The sequence below is a fragment of the Seriola dumerili genome, unplaced genomic scaffold, assembly GCF_002260705.1.
Source record: "Seriola dumerili isolate Sdu_G_001 unplaced genomic scaffold, Sdu_1.0 BDQW01000331.1, whole genome shotgun sequence".
Classification (NCBI taxonomy): domain Eukaryota; kingdom Metazoa; phylum Chordata; class Actinopteri; order Carangiformes; family Carangidae; genus Seriola; species Seriola dumerili.
This window is the reverse complement of record NW_019174586.1, coordinates 3,813,454-3,832,092: the sequence shown is the minus strand read 5'-3', so window position 1 is coordinate 3,832,092 and position 18,639 is coordinate 3,813,454. Positions and strand designations below refer to the sequence as shown.

The 18,639-nt window shown below is 38.8% G+C and overlaps 3 protein-coding genes across 5 annotated transcripts in view; 2 read left to right on the top strand and 1 right to left on the bottom strand.

The window, feature by feature from the left end:
• Window positions 1–792: 792 nt before the first annotated feature.
• LOC111232567 (pinopsin-like) lies at window positions 793–8,418 on the top strand. Its single transcript, XM_022760148.1, has 4 exons — window positions 793–1,177; window positions 3,514–3,842; window positions 7,293–7,526; window positions 8,194–8,418. Exons 1-4 carry the CDS (start codon window positions 793–795, stop codon window positions 8,416–8,418), a joined length of 1,173 nt encoding a protein of 390 aa, XP_022615869.1.
• A 2,638-nt stretch (window positions 8,419–11,056) lies between these two features.
• Window positions 11,057–14,531, top strand: LOC111232361 (tumor necrosis factor ligand superfamily member 6-like). Its single transcript, XM_022759841.1, has 4 exons — window positions 11,057–11,301; window positions 11,840–11,867; window positions 11,977–12,066; window positions 12,217–14,531. Exons 1-4 carry the CDS (start codon window positions 11,101–11,103, stop codon window positions 12,588–12,590), a joined length of 693 nt encoding a protein of 230 aa, XP_022615562.1. The 5' UTR covers window positions 11,057–11,100; the 3' UTR covers window positions 12,591–14,531.
• Window positions 14,532–14,599: 68 nt separating this feature from the next.
• Window positions 14,600–18,639, bottom strand: part of arhgef6 (Rac/Cdc42 guanine nucleotide exchange factor 6) — a 26,587-nt gene continuing 22,547 nt past the window's right edge. For 2 of the 3 annotated variants that reach the window (XM_022759838.1, XM_022759840.1), the window contains 3 exons: window positions 18,494–18,593; window positions 18,156–18,210; window positions 14,600–17,201 (listed from right to left, as the gene is read on the bottom strand). In XM_022759838.1, the coding sequence (XP_022615559.1) occupies window positions 17,079–17,201; window positions 18,156–18,210; window positions 18,494–18,593 (278 nt within the window). In that variant the 3' untranslated portion in view covers window positions 14,600–17,078. The remainder of the gene's footprint in view (window positions 17,202–18,155; window positions 18,211–18,493; window positions 18,594–18,639) is intronic. The other variant, XM_022759839.1, reaches the window with a different exon arrangement.

Here is an 18,639-nt window from a genome sequence, read left to right as displayed (position 1 = left end):
AGTCTCTGTAAGTTTGCACAATGCTGACTGTAAGGACAACTTGGAAAATGGTTACTGTAATTTAGATAGAATCAAACACACATAAACAGTGGGTGGTTTATTGTATTGGATGCTGTGCAGAAAGAATGCTGAGCAGGTGCGAAACTTCCTTTGTCGGTGACTTACTTTGTGCTCAATTGAAGCAGCTGTATGCAGCTGCACACAGAAACAGTCTGGCACAGAAAGCAGCAATGTATATGAAATGCAGAGCTTAGCAAAGTCATGCAACCAAAGTTCGTATTCCCGAAGGGGAACGCTGGGAGTAATTCTCTCCAGTGTGACTGTAAAAAATCACAACTTCTATTTGGACAATCATTTGATCTGGTCTATATCTGCCGTGAAAAATTCGAAAACCCAGTGAAGTCGGTGGAACTATGCGAATTTATTTCACGTCTTAAAATAAGCTCAGCACAGTGCCTTGAAAGGCATTGAATTTGCAGCTGGAAAGCAATTAATTGGTGGATTTATTCTATTTACACAGGGCATTGTGATCAAGAGGACTGACTATAATAACTGGAGAGATTCTAAGAAAGGAAGAAGTATGTGTTTGCGCGAGGCAGAGAGAAGGGGTGGGGGTATTTGCATTTATTGTAAGGGTGCAGGTATAAAGAAGAGCACAGGGCACACTCAACTCTCTCGACTTCTAATAACTGTGTAATAACGGCCCTCGCAGCGCTGTAGCGGGTCTGTGAGGGACTTTGAGCTTCTCGCTGTGTGTGTCCAGCTCCAGCCCTCTGCTCTCCTCCCATTGCTATGGTCGTCCACATGCGCGGTTGCAATTTCAGCACCACAGACAGTTCCCTCTCCAGCTCCAGCCTCAGCACCGACGCCACCCTGCGGGACACCCCGGCGTCCCACAGCCCCGGCGGGCTGAGCCGGACTGGCCACACAGTGGTGGCAGTATGCCTCGGCTTCATTTTAGTCGCGGGAATCCTCAACAACTTCCTCACTCTGCTCGTGTTCGCAAAGTTTCGCTCTCTCTGGACGCCCATCAATCTCATCCTGTTGAACATCAGCCTGAGCGACATCCTCGTTTGCGTTTTCGGGACACCCTTCAGTTTTGCTGCGAGTCTGCACGGGAGGTGGCTCATTGGAGAGTACGGCTGCAAGTGGTACGGGTTCGCCAACTCCCTCTTCGGTAAGTGACACCTGCAAATATAGACTCTAAATATATCTGTTTACTCCCGCTTTCCACCAACTTGTGTTGAAAGTAGGAACTTTTATGATGAATTCAACAAGTTGGGGTTACTGACTTTGTTAAAGGCAGTGGTGGAAGAAGTATTTAGATCCTTTGATAATAGTGTAGCAACACTTGGGTGTAGAAATACAAATTTACAAGTAAAAGTCCTGCATTCAAAATTGTAAAGTAAAAGTGCAAAACTATTATCAGCCAAATATTAGATATCAAAAAGTAAAAGTACATAGAACCTTTTAGAGTATTATTATTATTGGATCATTATTGATGTAGTCCATGTAAGCTGCTGTAATAATATAGCATACTTTAAATCTGGCAATTTATATGTAAAATCTTAATGTGCAAGTAGCATATAGTTAGAAGTATACAGTTAGTTAGTGTACAGTTAGTATACAATACCTCTCTCTGAAATGTAGTGGTGTAAAATCATAAACATAGCATAATCTGAAAATACTATTATCTCAAAATTACAGAACTAATTTCCACCACTTGCTAAATAAAGCAAAAACAACCATGCTGCAGTTCAAGTGTCACCGATTTGAGTTAAACAGAAGGGCATCAGAGAAGAAAGATTTCTCCATTCATTTTAAATTGATATGTATCATCAATACAGTTGATTGGCTATTTTAAAAACCAATTAAGACCGAAGACAACACTGAGATTCAAAACATAACTAGGCTATTATGAGGCTACACATGGAAGCCAGTGACAGTAAGAGACAGTATACTGTTGCAGTTTATTCATCCTGTGCAGATGATTCAGGTCCAATGTGACATTTTATGGAGTTCATTTGGTTTTGCTCCCTTGACCTCTTATTCTGTTGAATCCTGAGCACCACCCCCTCTATAGGCAGCATACAGGAACATATACCGTAGGCCTATACGGGGCGTGTAAGAACTATAATGAAATATTTCAGTTCAAAGATTTTAGCAGCTGAGTTAGAAATGCACATCCTGTCTTTGTATTTGTTGGACAAAAGAAAAACTTTGTGTTACCTCATCATCCTACTGATGTGTCACAGTTAACACGCACATTTACATGCCCTTCAATATGGCAAGGCAATTTCATCTATGTAGCACCACTTAGACACAAGGCTATTTAAAAGTGCTTTAGAGAGGGACCTGCTACGTTAAAGGTAAGACATTAAGAAGACATTAAAATTGCATTTAAAAGACAATAAAACAGAAACAAAAGCATTTAAAGGAGAGTACAACAGAAACAAACAAACACATACATAAACATTCTTTTTCACACACACATCCACAAACATTGTTAAAGGACTAATCCAACCCACAATCTAACCTAACCAAGAAGGTTTGACAGTGAAGCTCACTTTTTTGATTATCAACAGTCATTCATGTAGGTGAGGAGTTGAGGCTAGCAAGATTGTACCTTCTTTATACAGTCTGAAGGCATTCTGGGAAATGTATTAACGGGACCATAGCGCTAAATGGAATTTCAAGTACATGAATATCTGTACCAAATTTTATGGCAATCCATCCAGTAGTTTTTGAGACATTTCTCACAAAAACCACAGAATGAAATCTTGTGGTGGTGCTAGAGGAAAAGTCAGCTGGTGATCACCAAAGTCATCAGGATTCAATGTGTATAAACTATGAATATCTCTGGCAATCCATCAAACGGTTGTTCAGATCCCTCAGTCTGGACCAAAGTGGTGGACCAACTGATACACCTTTGTTGCCATCCACAGAGGCAGCAAAAAGGCACAGTGATGACAGCAGCTGAACATCATGTGAGGGGTGGGTTATTCTTTGAGGGTCTTTTGGTCTCAAGGTTTTCTGTCACAATAAAAGGAGAAAGAAACACTTTTCCACACACATTCAGGTGACCCACAGTCACCTCAGTCATTTACAGAGCTGGTCTTCAGTGATGTCCTATCAATCACTCGTTTCTACACTATAATTACTCCACTAATTTATACAGTACATTTAGTGCCTCACTGTCTAAGATCGGTGAGGATCAACAGCAGCGAGAGGGCACATGTTTCGATAATATCATGTGATGGTCGCATACAGCTTCAGATGAAAGTTTTGCCTTGTTGTAAATGTATAATATAAAGCACTTAGGTTACATTAAGATGTATTGAAATTACATGAAACAGCAAGGCAGGTTGGGCATGGACTGTCCCTCCACCAAGCGAACCAGTTAAGAATTGTTGGTGGGAAAATGAGAAGCATTGTTCCAAAGATTAACTAAAAATTGCTTTCTGATTATTATATCTAACTTATTCTGTGTTTTCTCCTCTTTTGCTTCATAAGGGATTGTGTCCCTGGTGTCCCTGTCTGTTCTCTCCTATGAGCGCTACACCACTGTGCTGCGTTCCTCCCAGGTTGACATCTCAAACTTCAGGAAGGCCTGGCTCTGTGTCGGAGGCTCCTGGCTCTACTCTCTCCTCTGGACATTGCCACCCTTCCTGGGGTGGAGCAGCTATGGGCCCGAGGGACCCGGGACCACATGCTCTGTCCAGTGGCACCTCCGCTCGCCCACCAGCATCTCATATGTGTTGTGTCTCTTCATCTTCTGCCTGCTGCTGCCCCTTCTACTCATGGTCTACTCTTATGGCCGAATCTTGATTGCAATCAGGAGGGTGAGTGCATACTAACCTGTTACACTCTTAAAAAGGACTTGCCACGTTCAACCCATCAGTCGGTCTAACGTGCCTGACATAGGACTAACAGCTAACTAACCAGATATAAAGTATCATTAACTTATCATCTACTGAAAACTGCTTTGATTCACAGATTCATCGACAATGTTTAAAAAAAAAAAAAAAAAAATTTTAGGAGTTGTACAAGTAACTCTTTTGCCGATATTATACAAAACACATGTATTTATTAATAAAGCTTGTTTAATAGATTGTTTTTTATGCAATGTGTTTTATAGGGGACACAAAAACAAAAAAGAACACATATGACATAAAGTTTAGGTCAAGGGCCATTGCTTTCTTTGGATTTCAGTGTTTTTATTATTGTATGTATACATACTTTCTCATTCATGTGCAAGAGGGAATGGGAACGTCTTCCCATAAAATAGCACAAATGAGAAAATCACTGAAAATAGATGGAAGCTCAGAGTTAAAGCGGCTTGGATCTAAATTTAGATACCTATGTGCTGTCTGTGGTGTATTGACGACTTTTCCACTGAAAATCCTTCCTGAAGTGTTTCCATTCGAATCAATTTCCCCCCTTTTTTGTCACAGTTGTTTCACATTTCCTTCTTTGTTTGCAGCTTTATTATGTCACTGAAATAGGTGTGGCTGTACCTTTGTTATTCCATTTGCTATGGCTGGACACACTGTACAATCACTTACATTACCTGACAGAAAACCATATACACGTTTACAAAGGTTCAGTATAAAACACATATGGTACAGACTGCATGTAAAGAGCTGTAATTTTCTTCAGGATAATGTGCTCAAAGTGCTGCCTTTCACGATCTGCTCAGCTATAAGCCTTAATAACTCTGATAAATTGGGCTCCACTGTGACTCTTGAGCTGTCAAGGTGTTCTTGAGACATAAGATCGCAGCTCAGATTTGAGTGATGGCTGTCAAAATCCCACTAACACTTGGTCACGATTTCTTTTTTGTTTTGTTTTTTTAAAGCTAATTTCAAGGAGCATCAAGCCAGATAATCCTAGAGGCCACAGCTCTGTGTTCACAGTTTTACAATCAATTTATCCAGCAGGAGAAGGAATGAGGGGCAGCGTCTTCAGAGGAGCAAGTGGGGTTTCAGAGCCTGGCAGCATTCTTGAGGGCAATGACCCCCTCTCAGTTTCCAGTGACTCATCCCCACCTCGGTGGGGTTTACATAAGCTTGCCAGTCTCACAAATAAGTGATGATAAAGGGCTCCAAATTAGTGTTGGGCGCCTCAATGCACTTTGCTGCTACTACTCCTATTAATGAATCACCTAGAAGGTATTTTTAGATTGTGGAAGCAACCCGTTACTAATGGATACCTGCTTTTATATAAACACCTCCATTTTTTTTTAAGCTCTGTGCACCCGAGGGAGTCAGAGCATATAAGGGCTTTGCTGATTTGATTACTGTGCTGTTGAATGGGGGCTCAGCCACGCACTAGTCGCCCTCCAACTGAGAGCCCTGCCTTAGGCTTTTCTTAGAAACAAGAGCAATCAGTGTGCAGCGCCTTCTGGCAGCTTCTCATAGGTGACTGAAAAAGACACGTCAGATGGAGAGATGACATTTATATCAACAGCATCAGTGTGGATTGAGCTTGGATTTTTTTTTCTCCACATGACAGCATCGCATTTAGATTGTATTCACCATGCTATCTATAAAGCTTCTTCTACAAACTCACATTTTTGAGATTTATTCTTACATAATTGTGTAATTGTGTAATAATTGTGTCTTGATGAATTGACAATGGACCTATTTCAACACAAAATATACCATTTTATTCCAAAACAAAAGGAAAAATGTATTTCCATGGAGCAGAATTCTGTAGCACTCTTGAGTTTATTTATCATATTTTAGTCTCTGTTGAAATATGACAGAATTGTGTATTAGGTCATTTGCTGGGGTGATTTAATTGAGATGCTTGTCATAATTTCTCTGTGGGTAACGGTGAGAACAAGAACAAAAGATCAGCCATGCAGAAATCACTGCTGATTGAACGTTGTCAGAATAGTTATTGCATGGCAGGTGATGGAGGACACAAAGCAACAAAGGTTATGACCTAATTCCATACAAGATTAAGTTTAATTGAGTGTATGAAAGATGTGCAGTAATCCGACAGAAAGGAGGGCCGCGTTCACCAGGCAGACATTCTCATTCTGAAGCACCGAGATGAGTATCACAATGATAATTACACAAGGCAGTGACCACAGGCGTATGAAATCAATACTGAGGAAGTGACAGTCACGGCAGATGAGGCAGCGCTTTAACCACTTGGCTTATGATATACCTGAGCTAATTTTAGCCCACAGCCACAGTACATCAGGATGAAACCAGCAGGAAAGATGTAATGAAACACGCCAGAGCATGTGCAATGGCCACCAAACTTTAACCATGTGGTATTTTTTAATGAGTGCTTCTATGGTTACTGTGACATGACCATTACTGGGTCTTTGATCCACTAGATCCAGCAGTCATTCTTTTGTCTATGAAACAGTGGGGGACAATTGATAAATAGCACAAAATGAAAAAAAAGCTCTGTTTTTTTTTTTTGGCTTGTCACGACACAAAAGAATGCAAAGCCCAAATGGATGTTAAAGCTGAATGATTAAATGATTTCAGTTTACTTGTCACAAGCAGTCCTCGGTGAAAGATGCCCCATATCTTTAAAACATAACACCAGACAGGGAAGGATGCTACTGAGTTGCATTAAGGGAAATGCATTATGGGAAGTGTTGGATCTAGTGTTTTTGGAGCTTGACCCAAACAAGGCATGTAATCTCTCTCTTTTGAGGAAGGACTAAATTGCTGAAATGCCTCTTTAAATCCACTATATCTTGAATTACAAAAAAATCTCAACTCAAGGTTCACTTAGCCTTTTCAGAGCACCTCACACCTCACGGGCTTCATCAGAAAATGGAACTTGCTGAGGTGAGCTATGTATGAAAGTGAGTAGTGACCAGAGTTGTGATTATAACCTCTTTCACATTGTTCTGATGGGTTTTTATTTATAGAAAAGTTAAACAATATTAGTGTAGGTCGCTGCTCTCAACGTGTTGCTTTCATTCATCTCAGTGTCCACAGGTGGGATCCTTGAGAATCGAGGGAGGAGAGTTTCAGCATGCACTGCTGTGTCACAGTGGTTTTTTTTGATAGTACCACTGGATGGCACCAATGAAAGACATTTTCAGATACTACACATAGTGTGGATTTAATGTAGTCAATCCCATGACAAACTAAGATAATGAATGCAACAAAATAAAGTAAATAAAGAAACAAAGAACACACAGAAATGCATGTGGGAGAGGTATTGAAAACATTATCTAAGTCAGTACTTGGTAAAATCATTGTCAAGACAGGTTTAACATCTGTACCCCTTCCTCTCCTCATTTTTTACATCACCAGGTGGGTAAAATCAATCTGATGGCAGCTCAGCGCAGAGAGCAGCACATTCTGGTGATGGTGCTATCCATGGTGTCCTGCTACATGCTGTGCTGGATGCCCTACGGCATCATGGCCCTGATAGCTACCTTCGGTAAGCTGGGACTGGTCACTCCCATGGCTAGTGTGGTGCCCTCAGTCCTAGCCAAGTTCAGCACTGTCATCAACCCAGTCATCTACATGTTCTTCAACAACCAGGTGAGAAACTTGGGCAGAGTGGTGATTTCTCTATACTACATTCAAAGCCATCCACAACCCCCCCCCCCCCCCCCATCTGGCTGATCTCCTCCGCATCACCACCCCCTCTCGTTCCCTCTGGTCTTCCTCCTCCGTTCACCTCTCTATGCCATCCGCCCGCCTCAGCACCACCCAACTCTGGAACTCTCTCCCACCAGACATCCGTAACATTGCTTCTTTACCCCAGTTCAAATCAAGACTCAAAACTCATCTGTTTCAATCTGCATATTCGCTTTAATTTCATTGTTTTCTTTTTAACTGTCTGTTGTTTTTATTATTTTTATTGTGTTTTTAATCTTCTGTAAAGTGTCCTTGAGTGCTGTGAAAGGTGCTGCCAAATAAAATGTATTATTATTATTATTATTATTATTAAAGGTGACCCAGAATCCCCATCTTCACTCCATTTGTCACTAGACTGAAGTATGTTATGTAAGATCTGTTGGTTGCAGTACATGTGACTGACTGCTCTGCTCTGTCTAATTGTAAAGTGGAGAGAAAGCTCAGTCTCAGTCATTTTACTCTCAGTGTCTCTTAATCGCCACTTAATCGGGTGTTACATGCATGAAGTTTACCACCAAATCAGTGCTAACTGGAAATGATGAATCCTCTATTTTGTGCTTTTACACAGTTTTATAGGTGCTTTGTGGCCTTGATTAAGTGCAACGGGGAACCCCAGTCTGTTCAAAGAGAGGTGCACCGAACACCCAGGACACAGCTTTCAGGCTTCTTCCCCATTCATAGACAAGCCTCTCTGAGCTCTGCACAACCTCAAATCCACAGCAGCTCCAGAAACGCTGCCCTCTGCAGCCGCCACAATGACCACCACACACTTGTTGTCCACTACACTCCATAAATGTTTTTTTCATCTTTTTCATCTGACAGACTGTGAAAGTTAAAACAATTTTTTTTTTTTTTTTCTGAATTAATGTCCAGAATCCAAAGTGCAACTAAAAGACACAACTGCCCTCTCTCAACACCTTGCCTTTGATTTTACATATGAAGATGAATGTCACTGTCAACTATTTAACATTTAAATGCAAACTCATTGCCATGCAGTTCAGCCTCTGCTTAAATGCCTATTTAAGTTGATCATGTGTTGACCTTCCATATATGCATATAACTATTTATAGTATCTGTTCTGAATGAAAACTCTGGAAATACATTATGTTACTTTTCTCTCTCGCATGTACATGCAGATATAAATTAAAGATCAATGAATGTCTTTCATGGTTTACATAAAAATAAACTCCACCCCCTCCTATCAGTTAGACATACAGTATATAGGTGTCTTTGATTTTGAAGCATCATCCTTGTCTCTCAGTTCTTTTCCTTTTCCACAATAAACAGCCACCACAATTACTACAACATAGTACTGTGTAATATGCCACTTAATGGACAGAATTTAATATATAGAGATCCTGGTTCAACAATTACATGAATATAACTTAACACTATCAATGAAATGATCACATGATGTCTGATGACACTGACGAAAAAGTAGGGAAAAAAGAGGGTTTATCAACATTTAATATATTCATTGTAAGTATATTCATGTAAATACTCTATGTACATATTTACAGTTGATGACAATTTGAACCACTAGGGGGAAGCTATGAGCCGTTGCAAAAGACACACGAAACAAGTGCTATTTATATGAACATTTGGAGTCTTCTCCTAGTGGTTGCATTACCACAACTATACATATGTGAAAGTACAAGAAAACAATTTATGTTGTTTTGGCTGCATGTATGTTAGTGTAAATTTTTAGATGAAAAACATTTTTCATTGGAAAAATTCTACTTAAATAAACTTCAGATCAGAGATGCTATTTTAATACAAATTCATGAATGTATTCTATTGTATAGCATATCTAGTTCTTTTATGGTGTGCACTATACAGTATACATAGAGTACAATATATTATACATATTTAGGTTTTTTAGGTTTAATGTGGTTTAAAAGCAACACCTGTACTGGGTTAACTTTAACCACGCAGTACCGGTGGATGAAGAAACTCACATTTCATACTAAATGTTATCAGTTCAACATTCAAAACTGCAAAGGATAAACATATTATTAACAATCAGTAACAGATATTGTCATGAGATTTTAAAAAGAGTTAGAGTAGATGATAGCAGTGGTACGGTAGCAGTAAAAATATCACTACCATTAAGTCATACAACCCATTGTCTTGGGTGGTTTTCTACTCACTCACTAACTCAGTATTACTGTGATTTTTAAAATCTAACTCTCTAGCTACCAAGCTATCTGTCACTCAAGTAAAAGATCCTAAGCTGCTTTCTGCTTTTTCAGCACTCTGTGACTAATGGGTTGAATATGCCACATAAAAAACGTTTCACATTAGCCTGAAGAGACTGTGTGGGTACAACGAAAAAAATTAGTGGGTCACATACCAGGTGAATGTGCCACCACAACCAAATACAGTTCACATATTCTGTGGTTTCCTAAAGGAGTTTTTTTTTTTTATCAAAACGCAACTGGACTTTGATTATTTGTCTGGGAAGACGTTTCACCTCTCATCCATCAGCATCTGACCAGGCATCTGACCAGGCTGGGTCAGCCTGGTCAGATGCGTACACGAACTGATGAAGCCTCTTGGATGAGAGGTGAAACGTCTTCCCAGACAAATAATCAAAGTCCAGTTGCGTTTTGATATAAAAAAAAAACTCCTTTAGGATACCATGACCTGGACAAATGAGAATATACACAGGCATATTCTGTGGTTGTTATTGCATATTGACAAACCTGTCATGTATCTGAATAAAGTTCTTTCAAATTGAACTGAACTGAATGGATTTCAGAAAGCTCTTAGCTGTACTGACCTGGCATTTGGACATTGCATATAGTTCTTTAAAGGTGTCCCTTCTGAATTCCATGTAAAGTAAAAAACCAAATAATCAAAGCAACTTTGTGAAAATTTGAGAAAGGACTCCTTGGTTACTTTTTGGACTGCATGGTCATACGGTCTGAATTTGTGTAGTGGTCACTGAACCATGACATTGATGTTTTATTGAGAGTAGTGTGTGTAGTAAATGTGTTCTTTTCTGCTTTTAGTATGACTCTTTAAATCATATCTGTTTGCTGCTGCTGCGGCCATTTGTGAGCACTTAATAAAAAGGCATTCCAGTATGCTCTGTGTAATGTTGCCAACTTTAAATACTATTATGTATTGTATGTCATACATTATAATACACTTCATAGGAATTTGTACCCTATTTGCCAAAAACAGGTGAGTTGCCACACTGATACAGAAATACTGAGTAATGCAAGGTCACATTTTGAGGAATTTAGGTGCACATGTCAGAGAGGAAGGGAAAAAAAATGCAACAAGGTATTTCACATACACACATGTACTCACCAAAGGTCACATATCTTTTGGATTTGTACCATGCAGACTTCAGAGCTTCCAGGAAGTAGCGAGAGTAAAACTCAGTTGCTCGAGAGAACAGCAGTTCATAAGTGCATGGGATGTCACGGACACCAGGCAGATCTAGATTTCACCGCTCCTCTCTACCATGATCAACACTTACCAGACCAGCCTGGCTCCACCGCCGGTGCCTCCGCGCCTCAACAGGTCTCACCCGGTCCTCATCCCAACTCCTCTTCCATCACCAGGCCACAGCAAGCCTCTCATCCGATTCTTGGTTGGTGTAGTGGTGCTGCATTTATTGCTGTCTGTTGGAGGATTCATCTATCTGTACTACAATGACAAAATGGTAAAAAGTTTCTCTTATAAACGAAGATTTTAACAAAGTACAGTTAAGATGTCTTGGTTGCAATTACAAAGTAATACTCCAAGCCATTACAAGTTAAAACATTTTACTTTGCATTTACTTTATAAAGATGATAACTTAAAGAAAAAAAACAATATTGTTATTGAAAAAATCTTCAACTAGTATTACACTTAAAAATCAAGTTTTAATTTTAAATTACAACAAACAAAACTTTTTTATTACAGATATCTTTCAGTTGCATTTCTATACTAACACATGAAGCAACTGTCTGCAGCACTGTGAATGGTTTTGACCACACTAAGGTACTGAAATAGATCTGTCTAATTTCACATATTTGAAACACAGGAAATGCTCTTGAACAAGCAGGTGAGGTGTCAGTACAGTATCTTGTTACAAGGAGAGCATTTAGTGAACAAAGAGTGGAAGCCGTATTCTTATGAATATTATACATAAATAATAATTTTCATAGGGAACTCTATGTTCAGGATGTTTTACTGATCTACTTTATTCCTTCCTACAGCAAAGACCTCCCTCAGCTGAAGGACAAGGTAAATTCATTTCATTTATTTCTTCCTGAAAGTAATTTTATACATTAAGTTGATTACAAAAATCCACTCTGAAAAATGTCTCTGACCAGATGTTTGTTCTTTTCTCCAGCTGCTTTTTCCTCATCAGAAGAACAGAGAAGTGCCTACAAAGCCTTGGCAGGCATGGTAGTCGACAGTCAAGCACCAAAGATATCTTCAGGTAAGAAACTATGAAAATGACAGATTTTGAATTTTTTTTTAATGCAACCATAAATAGCCAAAAATCTATTTAGAAGAGTAAAATATTTTCAATAATAATTGATATAAACTGATATATAAATAATATAAACCTTTCCCTCTGTCTCTCCAGCTGGCTATCTCATGTGGGACATGGACCACTCAATTCGTAGGAACATCAACTACTACCACAAGAGCTGGCTGACTATCCTGCAGTCTGGTGAATACTACGTCTACTCCACGGTGACCTTCACCAAGAGCGACTTAATGGTCCCACTGGCCAGCAGAGTCAAGCTGAGGAAAGACGAAAAAGGAGAAGAGAAGACTGTGATGCAGGCCTCCTGCAGTCTGCACAGAGAGAAAACATCTATCCCTCACCTGTGCACAGCCACGCATGGAAGGGTGGTCACACTCGAGAAAGGAGACCAGCTCAGTGTCTGGGTACAAAACCTTTCACTGGTGGACTACGATGACATAGCCACAACCTTTGGGATGTACAAACTGTAGGACTTCTATATGAGCATGTGCATGGACCTAAGCTAAAGAGTGGGAACTCAGTAAATGGATGGACGTGGATATAAATCTACTGAGAACACTGTTAAATACTCTGGACTGATAACTTTTTTTGTGGTTTTGAGACACAAAGACCACATTCCTAAACTATAATTTATTAAATTTCATATACATGTGTGTTATTGTTTGTTTCTATGGTAAATTTATGAATGGTTCTGTTCTGTATTTATTGATGTAAATGAGATTGTATGGATGTGAAATGAAATTCTTATATTTAATCTAAAATTATTTCTATATATTTCTTCTCTTCTCATTAGTTTTTCTTGCATCTGCCCATTTAGACATTAGACTTAAACATCTGGTCTAAAGCACCACATATTAGATGTTGGCAGTGTTGGATTACACAGCTACCTTGTGTGCATGTACAAGAATGGAGCATATCTGAATGAACATGCAGAATATTTTAAATGGTGTAAAGGAAAGGTGTGCTGCCATTTTCTGTTAACAAAAAAAGTCCTAAAAAGAATCAGTGTTGAGATGCTTCATGAGTCAGGATTAGGGACAGGGGATCAGGTGAATTTATACAAGTTAAAAATCATCATTAACACTGCAACGTTTGCTGAAGACCATCAACACTCTTCCTCTGACGTACCCAAAATGGTCCTCCATTGGCTACTCAGAGATCAGACAGTAATCATATCTACTGTAAAGTGCAAAACCCTCTAGTTCAGCCTGTTCCGCTGTGGTCTTAAATTAATCTAGGTCACAAGAAACCACAGAGCGAAGTTGGATTTTGTCATGATGCTAATCCACAAGAAACAGGACCACTCAAGAAGAAGGTTACCACTTGAAAAGGTTAACTAATCTTAGTAATGTCGATCTCTCATAAACTGTACACACACATCAAACTGCATGTTGTTTTCAGTGGTACAAGAAAGATCACCTTTGTGGGAAACAATTACAGTATCAACATGTGATTATTTTTAAAAAGTTAAGACTACAAATCATATACGTGTTTTACTGCTGACAGTTTTTCAAAGCAAGCTGCAGATTTTCCACTTTTGTAGTATTTTTCCTTCTTTCCAGGGAGCCAGTGGTTTCCATTCATTTCCATATGGTGTATGAGTCATAATTATTACCAAGCAATTTAGACTTGTTTCATGTGTGTCATCCATCACGATGAACTTAAAGTTTTCCTTATTGACATGTATGAGTACAGTGCCTCACAATGACAAGATTTACTGTAATGTATTGCACTACTCAAGAAAGACTCGTGTGCCATTTGATTTTTACACTGTATAAAATTAAATTTAGACCAACAGCTGCCTAAAAGGCGGGAAAAATTATTCAAAATTCTGAAAGAGCGGTTTGAATAGAACAGTTTAAACTATAGTTCTCAGTAACTGTTCTGGATTCCTGGTAAATGAAAGGGTTAAAACATGAAAAAATGCCTGTTAAGATGCCCATGTGCAGGTTAGACGCTGCCCTGCTTTTTTATTGAAGCACTGGCCGCTCCTTATCCTACAGGTATGAGTTAGAAGTAACTTTAAGCTGCTTGGTGACTAATATAAGATTTTAAAAATACTGGGTGAGTAATATAAAAAAGTTCTACCCCCACCAACCCATCAAAAGTAAAAATGTGCAGTGCAGTGCAGATTCAAGGTTAGCACCACAGACATTACAAAACCTACCAGTGTTTCATGCATGGAAAATTTGAATATCTGTAGAGGTGTGTACAGATGCAGAGGCGACGAACTTTCACAGGATGTCATTCTAGTCACTCCTTCCATAAAGGGTTTCTTGCTACCGAAGCTGAACAACCTACAAATTCCTGAACCATACATGTGCTGAATGCTGCATGGAAAAGCCTAACTTGGTGGATTTTCCAGTATGAATAAAAGGAGCACACAGTTTATGCTGTGTGGTTGAAACATGTGTGAAATCTTTGGAGTTTTCCATTTCTCGCTTTGTGAAATTGATGTCAGAAGCTAAACTCCACTTGTTATATTAAATTTTTAATAAAAGAATGACCATACCAAACATAAAGTACAGAGTGTCTAGAAAAAAAGCATTACAATACTTGCAACAACAATAATTGCATAGAACAACCTTTCAAAAACAATACACACAGTGGTCTGGAGATGTCATTTCAAATAAACAAGATGAATCCGGAGTTCAGCCCCCTCCCACCAGTAAGTGCTCACTGAGGCTTATGGGAATTGAAAACTACAGTATGTTATACTTAATGAAAACAATTTAAAATACAGAAACAGCAACAACGTTAATCTCAACAGCAAACATGATCGTACATCTGTCCAGGCAGCAGAGCCTCTGTTAACGCTGAAGACAGTCTGCTTGCTAACTGTGCGTCCCAGTAGGAACAGCGGTTAAAGATCAGTCACAGCAAGAATTCACCTTGCTTTAGCGCACTCGAGCAAGACAGTGACTCTGCTGTAGATGTACCAGTGCTGCCTTGTACCCTACACAGTGCTCTGACCTCCCTGTAAAGAGGTGCACGCAAACACAGCACTTCCCAACAGGGATTGTACAGTATTACAATATTATTACATTTTGTATCATTTGTAATGAAACCTGGGACCTGCTCTGTCGTCTTTAAACAATCATCAATACCAAGAGACTTGATTAAATAAAGGCAAAGGGAACATAATGAACGGCCTAACTGTGTGGTGGCTAAACCACATGGCCTGGCCCTTTTTGGTTAATAAATTGGGTTAATTCATTCATTATTGCAATTTCTCCAAATCTGGCCTACCATGCTGGGGCTAACCCAGAAGTCAGTCAGTAAAGCAGTCACTTATTGCATTTCGATAGCATCCACTGCTGCTCTGCAGCGCAGCAAGAATAGATAACAGTGTTGACAGTGCACACACTCAGCCTTATGAGGAAATGTACCGCTGTATCGCAAAGAGGCTGCATCTTAAACAGCACACAGAGCCCTGTTTGTTTTTCAGACCCAATATAGACCCACTAAGCTTGAGCCATTCTCATTAAAATATTACTACAATCCATCTCTGACACTTTCAACATAAATCATGCGTTTAGTCCCAGTCTGGTCTTAAACTCTCAAGTTTATCGACCCCTTTGGGAGGCACTTAAACAGTTGAGCTCTACTCTACACCGACAAATACATTTTCTCTGTTCATTTCCTCAGTCTGTCTCCATCAGCTCTGCAGGAACCTGCTAGAAGGCCATAGAGGCTGCAAACAGAAACCTCTGAATTGTCAAGTCAGACTGATTATTAAAGTAAGTTTTCCTCTTTTGTGATGAAAAATGCAAATTTTTCCCTTGGCCAAAACATATATATAACAGATATTTTTTCTGCCTTTACACATCAGTGTAGTATAATAAAATTCCAGACAGATGTAAAGGCAGCAGAACTATATCTATAAGGCTAACACCACAATTAAATGCTTGGGTGAACAATAAATAGGAATATTTCTTATAAATCCAAAATAAAGCCAGGCTATGTTAATAATATGGTAAAATGATAATATATTTTAGTAAGAGTAGGGGTGACATCTCTGTCATTATTTGCATACTCTTATATAATAAACGATACAAAGTTAAGCCTTTTCTATTTTATTATGCAGCTGCATCCCTGATAGCTTTGGACTATATACTGTATCTGAATATCTTGATTATCACACTTCTGATGCAGAATTCGTACTGTAGAAACACTGTACATTCATGCAGTTTAAATAAAAAGTCAAGGGCTGCATTTGGAAACAACTGAATGTAAGACAATGAGCTAACCTGTTGGATTTGCTTAAACGCCTAGAAAAATGCCTGAAACTTGTGTATGTGAATGTCCAGAATGTTACAAGAATGCCAATCGCACATGCTCATGAAAGCTCAATAAATCCATTTCCCCGCTGGGGGCCCCTGTGACAAATAAAATATGACAATGACAAAAATGTCATGATGCAATGAGAAGAACATCAGTCCCCTTGGTAACAGAAGTGCATGCAAAAGAACACCCATTGGACTTGATGGCTTCGTGCTCCTTTTCTCTTTCCAACTGAAGCAAAAGAAGCAGTGGAGAACTTGTTTTGTCCTTGTCCAAAATGGTTCTATTTGCTGGGGAGTGTTCACAGTGCCAGGAGCTGAGAGGCAGTATGTTTGAAACATCCCATTTCTTGTTTTTATCAGTCTTGGTTTAGCTGAGCTGCTTCAGGAGGAAGCATATTTGCTGTGTCATCTAGTGAGGCTGGATCAGGAAGACAAACAAGATTTCATCAAAATGTCAAATCAAACTCCAGCTCTTGAAGAGGAAAAACTCCAAGTATCATCATCAGAGTCCAACTCTGCTATGTGTGATTGAAATATGGAGACGCAACATAAACAGATACACAAATACACATGCACACCTGACCCTTTCTGTCCCTCTGCAAGCATGCTTACATAAATGTACCCATACACACACACAGCCACACCAGGATGAGGATGATTGTAGGGATGTGCTCAGTGGCTGCCGTCATCCCAAGAGCAATCATTCTTCTGCTTGGCCAGTTTTCGGACCACTCTCTCCAGCTCTTTACGAGACTTCTGCTCCTCCTCCAGAAACTGCTTCATCCACTTATTCTCCTGCAAGACATTCAGATAATGACAGTATTTAACAGACTGTGTGGTCGTTGCTTCTCGCAAGAAACTCAAATGCACAGGCCCTATTTAGCATTTATAAGCAGCATATTAATAAATATTTACTACTTAAATATTTAATATTTGATACTACAATTAATTTTCCATGTCTATAAACAGTGAACACTCTATAAAGAGTGAAAATATAGTAAAACACAGTTGTTACAATATAAAATATGTCTTTATAGGAGGAGATACAATTGTTGACAAATATTGTACATTAATAAACACTTGTCCTTATATTGCACATTGAGTCTATGCCTGCCGTATGAAATGTGCTATATAAATAAAACTGACTTGACTTATATTGGGTTAACTATATTATTGGGTGTTACACAGCATTGATTTAATGTAAATACAGAGGTTAAAAATGCTAAATAAGGCAAGATAAATTGAAGACTAGTAAATAACACAGTAATAGATGTTTTATCGGTGGCATGTTTAATGTAAATTTGACTTAGACTTTCTCAATTCATGTTAATATAGTTTTGAATACTTTTATTTATAGTTTTCAAATAATATACATTTAAATTTTCCCTTGAAAATCTATTGTGGATTTACTTTTACTGTTATTTTTGATGATAAAGTTTACTGTAAATTATCTTAACTTATTAACTTTACTAAGACAAAGCTTGATCACAAAATGTTTTTTATGTGGTTATGTAAAAAAAAGTGAATGTCATCAAACATTGTTTTCTGATTTTTTCCATTTTAATGTATTGATATCTGCACCCCTCCCCAAAACCACATTCAACCACATCTGTAACCAACTAAGAATTAAACAAGGAGTAGGACACAAGAGTGTGTCGCTGGCGTGAAGAACATTGTCTCCGTTTTCTCAACACTGTGTTAGTGAAACATTTCAGCACATTCAGTACATTGGTTGGACAAAACTCACACCTTTTTCAGTTCATGAACCTCATCCTTTAAAGCATACACAGCATCAACTAGGCTCCTGAAAGAAAGAAACAGAAAATACAGTAATTTAAAAAGTAGTTTATTTGATAAAATACCATTTGGTAACACATTTGTATATTAAGGTTATACTGGCTTCCGAGCCAAGGTCATACTGTGTGAAGATTCATTCCTCAAATGCCTCAATAGGATCAATATCATATTTCTGAATCTCATTACAGGGAAGATCTGGATCCAAATACAAATAATGACAAATCTTTTTTTGTCACTGCCAGTACAACCAGTAAATGAAAACCTATTCTTCAAAGTAATAATATGCTTACTTTTCCTCAATAACTGTCTGCCCGTTGCTCTTCATCTCCTCAACAATGATCTTCTCTTCCTCTGGGAGAAGCACCTGAGGGATGCACTCTTTCCGCACTGCTGAGCACACACACACACACACACACACACACACACACACACACAC

Coding starts and splice junctions, on each gene's coding strand:
- LOC111232567 (XM_022760148.1), top strand. CDS start 793: ATGGTCGTCCACATGCGCGGTTGCAATTTCAGCACCACAGACAGTTCC. Junction 3,843..7,292: donor TCTTGATTGCAATCAGGAGG/GTGAGTGCATAC, acceptor TTACATCACCAG/GTGGGTAAAATCAATCTGAT. Junction 7,527..8,193: donor ACATGTTCTTCAACAACCAG/GTGAGAAACTTG, acceptor GCTTTTACACAG/TTTTATAGGTGCTTTGTGGC.
- LOC111232361 (XM_022759841.1), top strand. CDS start 11,101: ATGATCAACACTTACCAGACCAGCCTGGCTCCACCGCCGGTGCCTCCG. Junction 11,302..11,839: donor TGTACTACAATGACAAAATG/GTAAAAAGTTTC, acceptor TCCTTCCTACAG/CAAAGACCTCCCTCAGCTGA. Junction 11,868..11,976: donor TCCCTCAGCTGAAGGACAAG/GTAAATTCATTT, acceptor TCTTTTCTCCAG/CTGCTTTTTCCTCATCAGAA.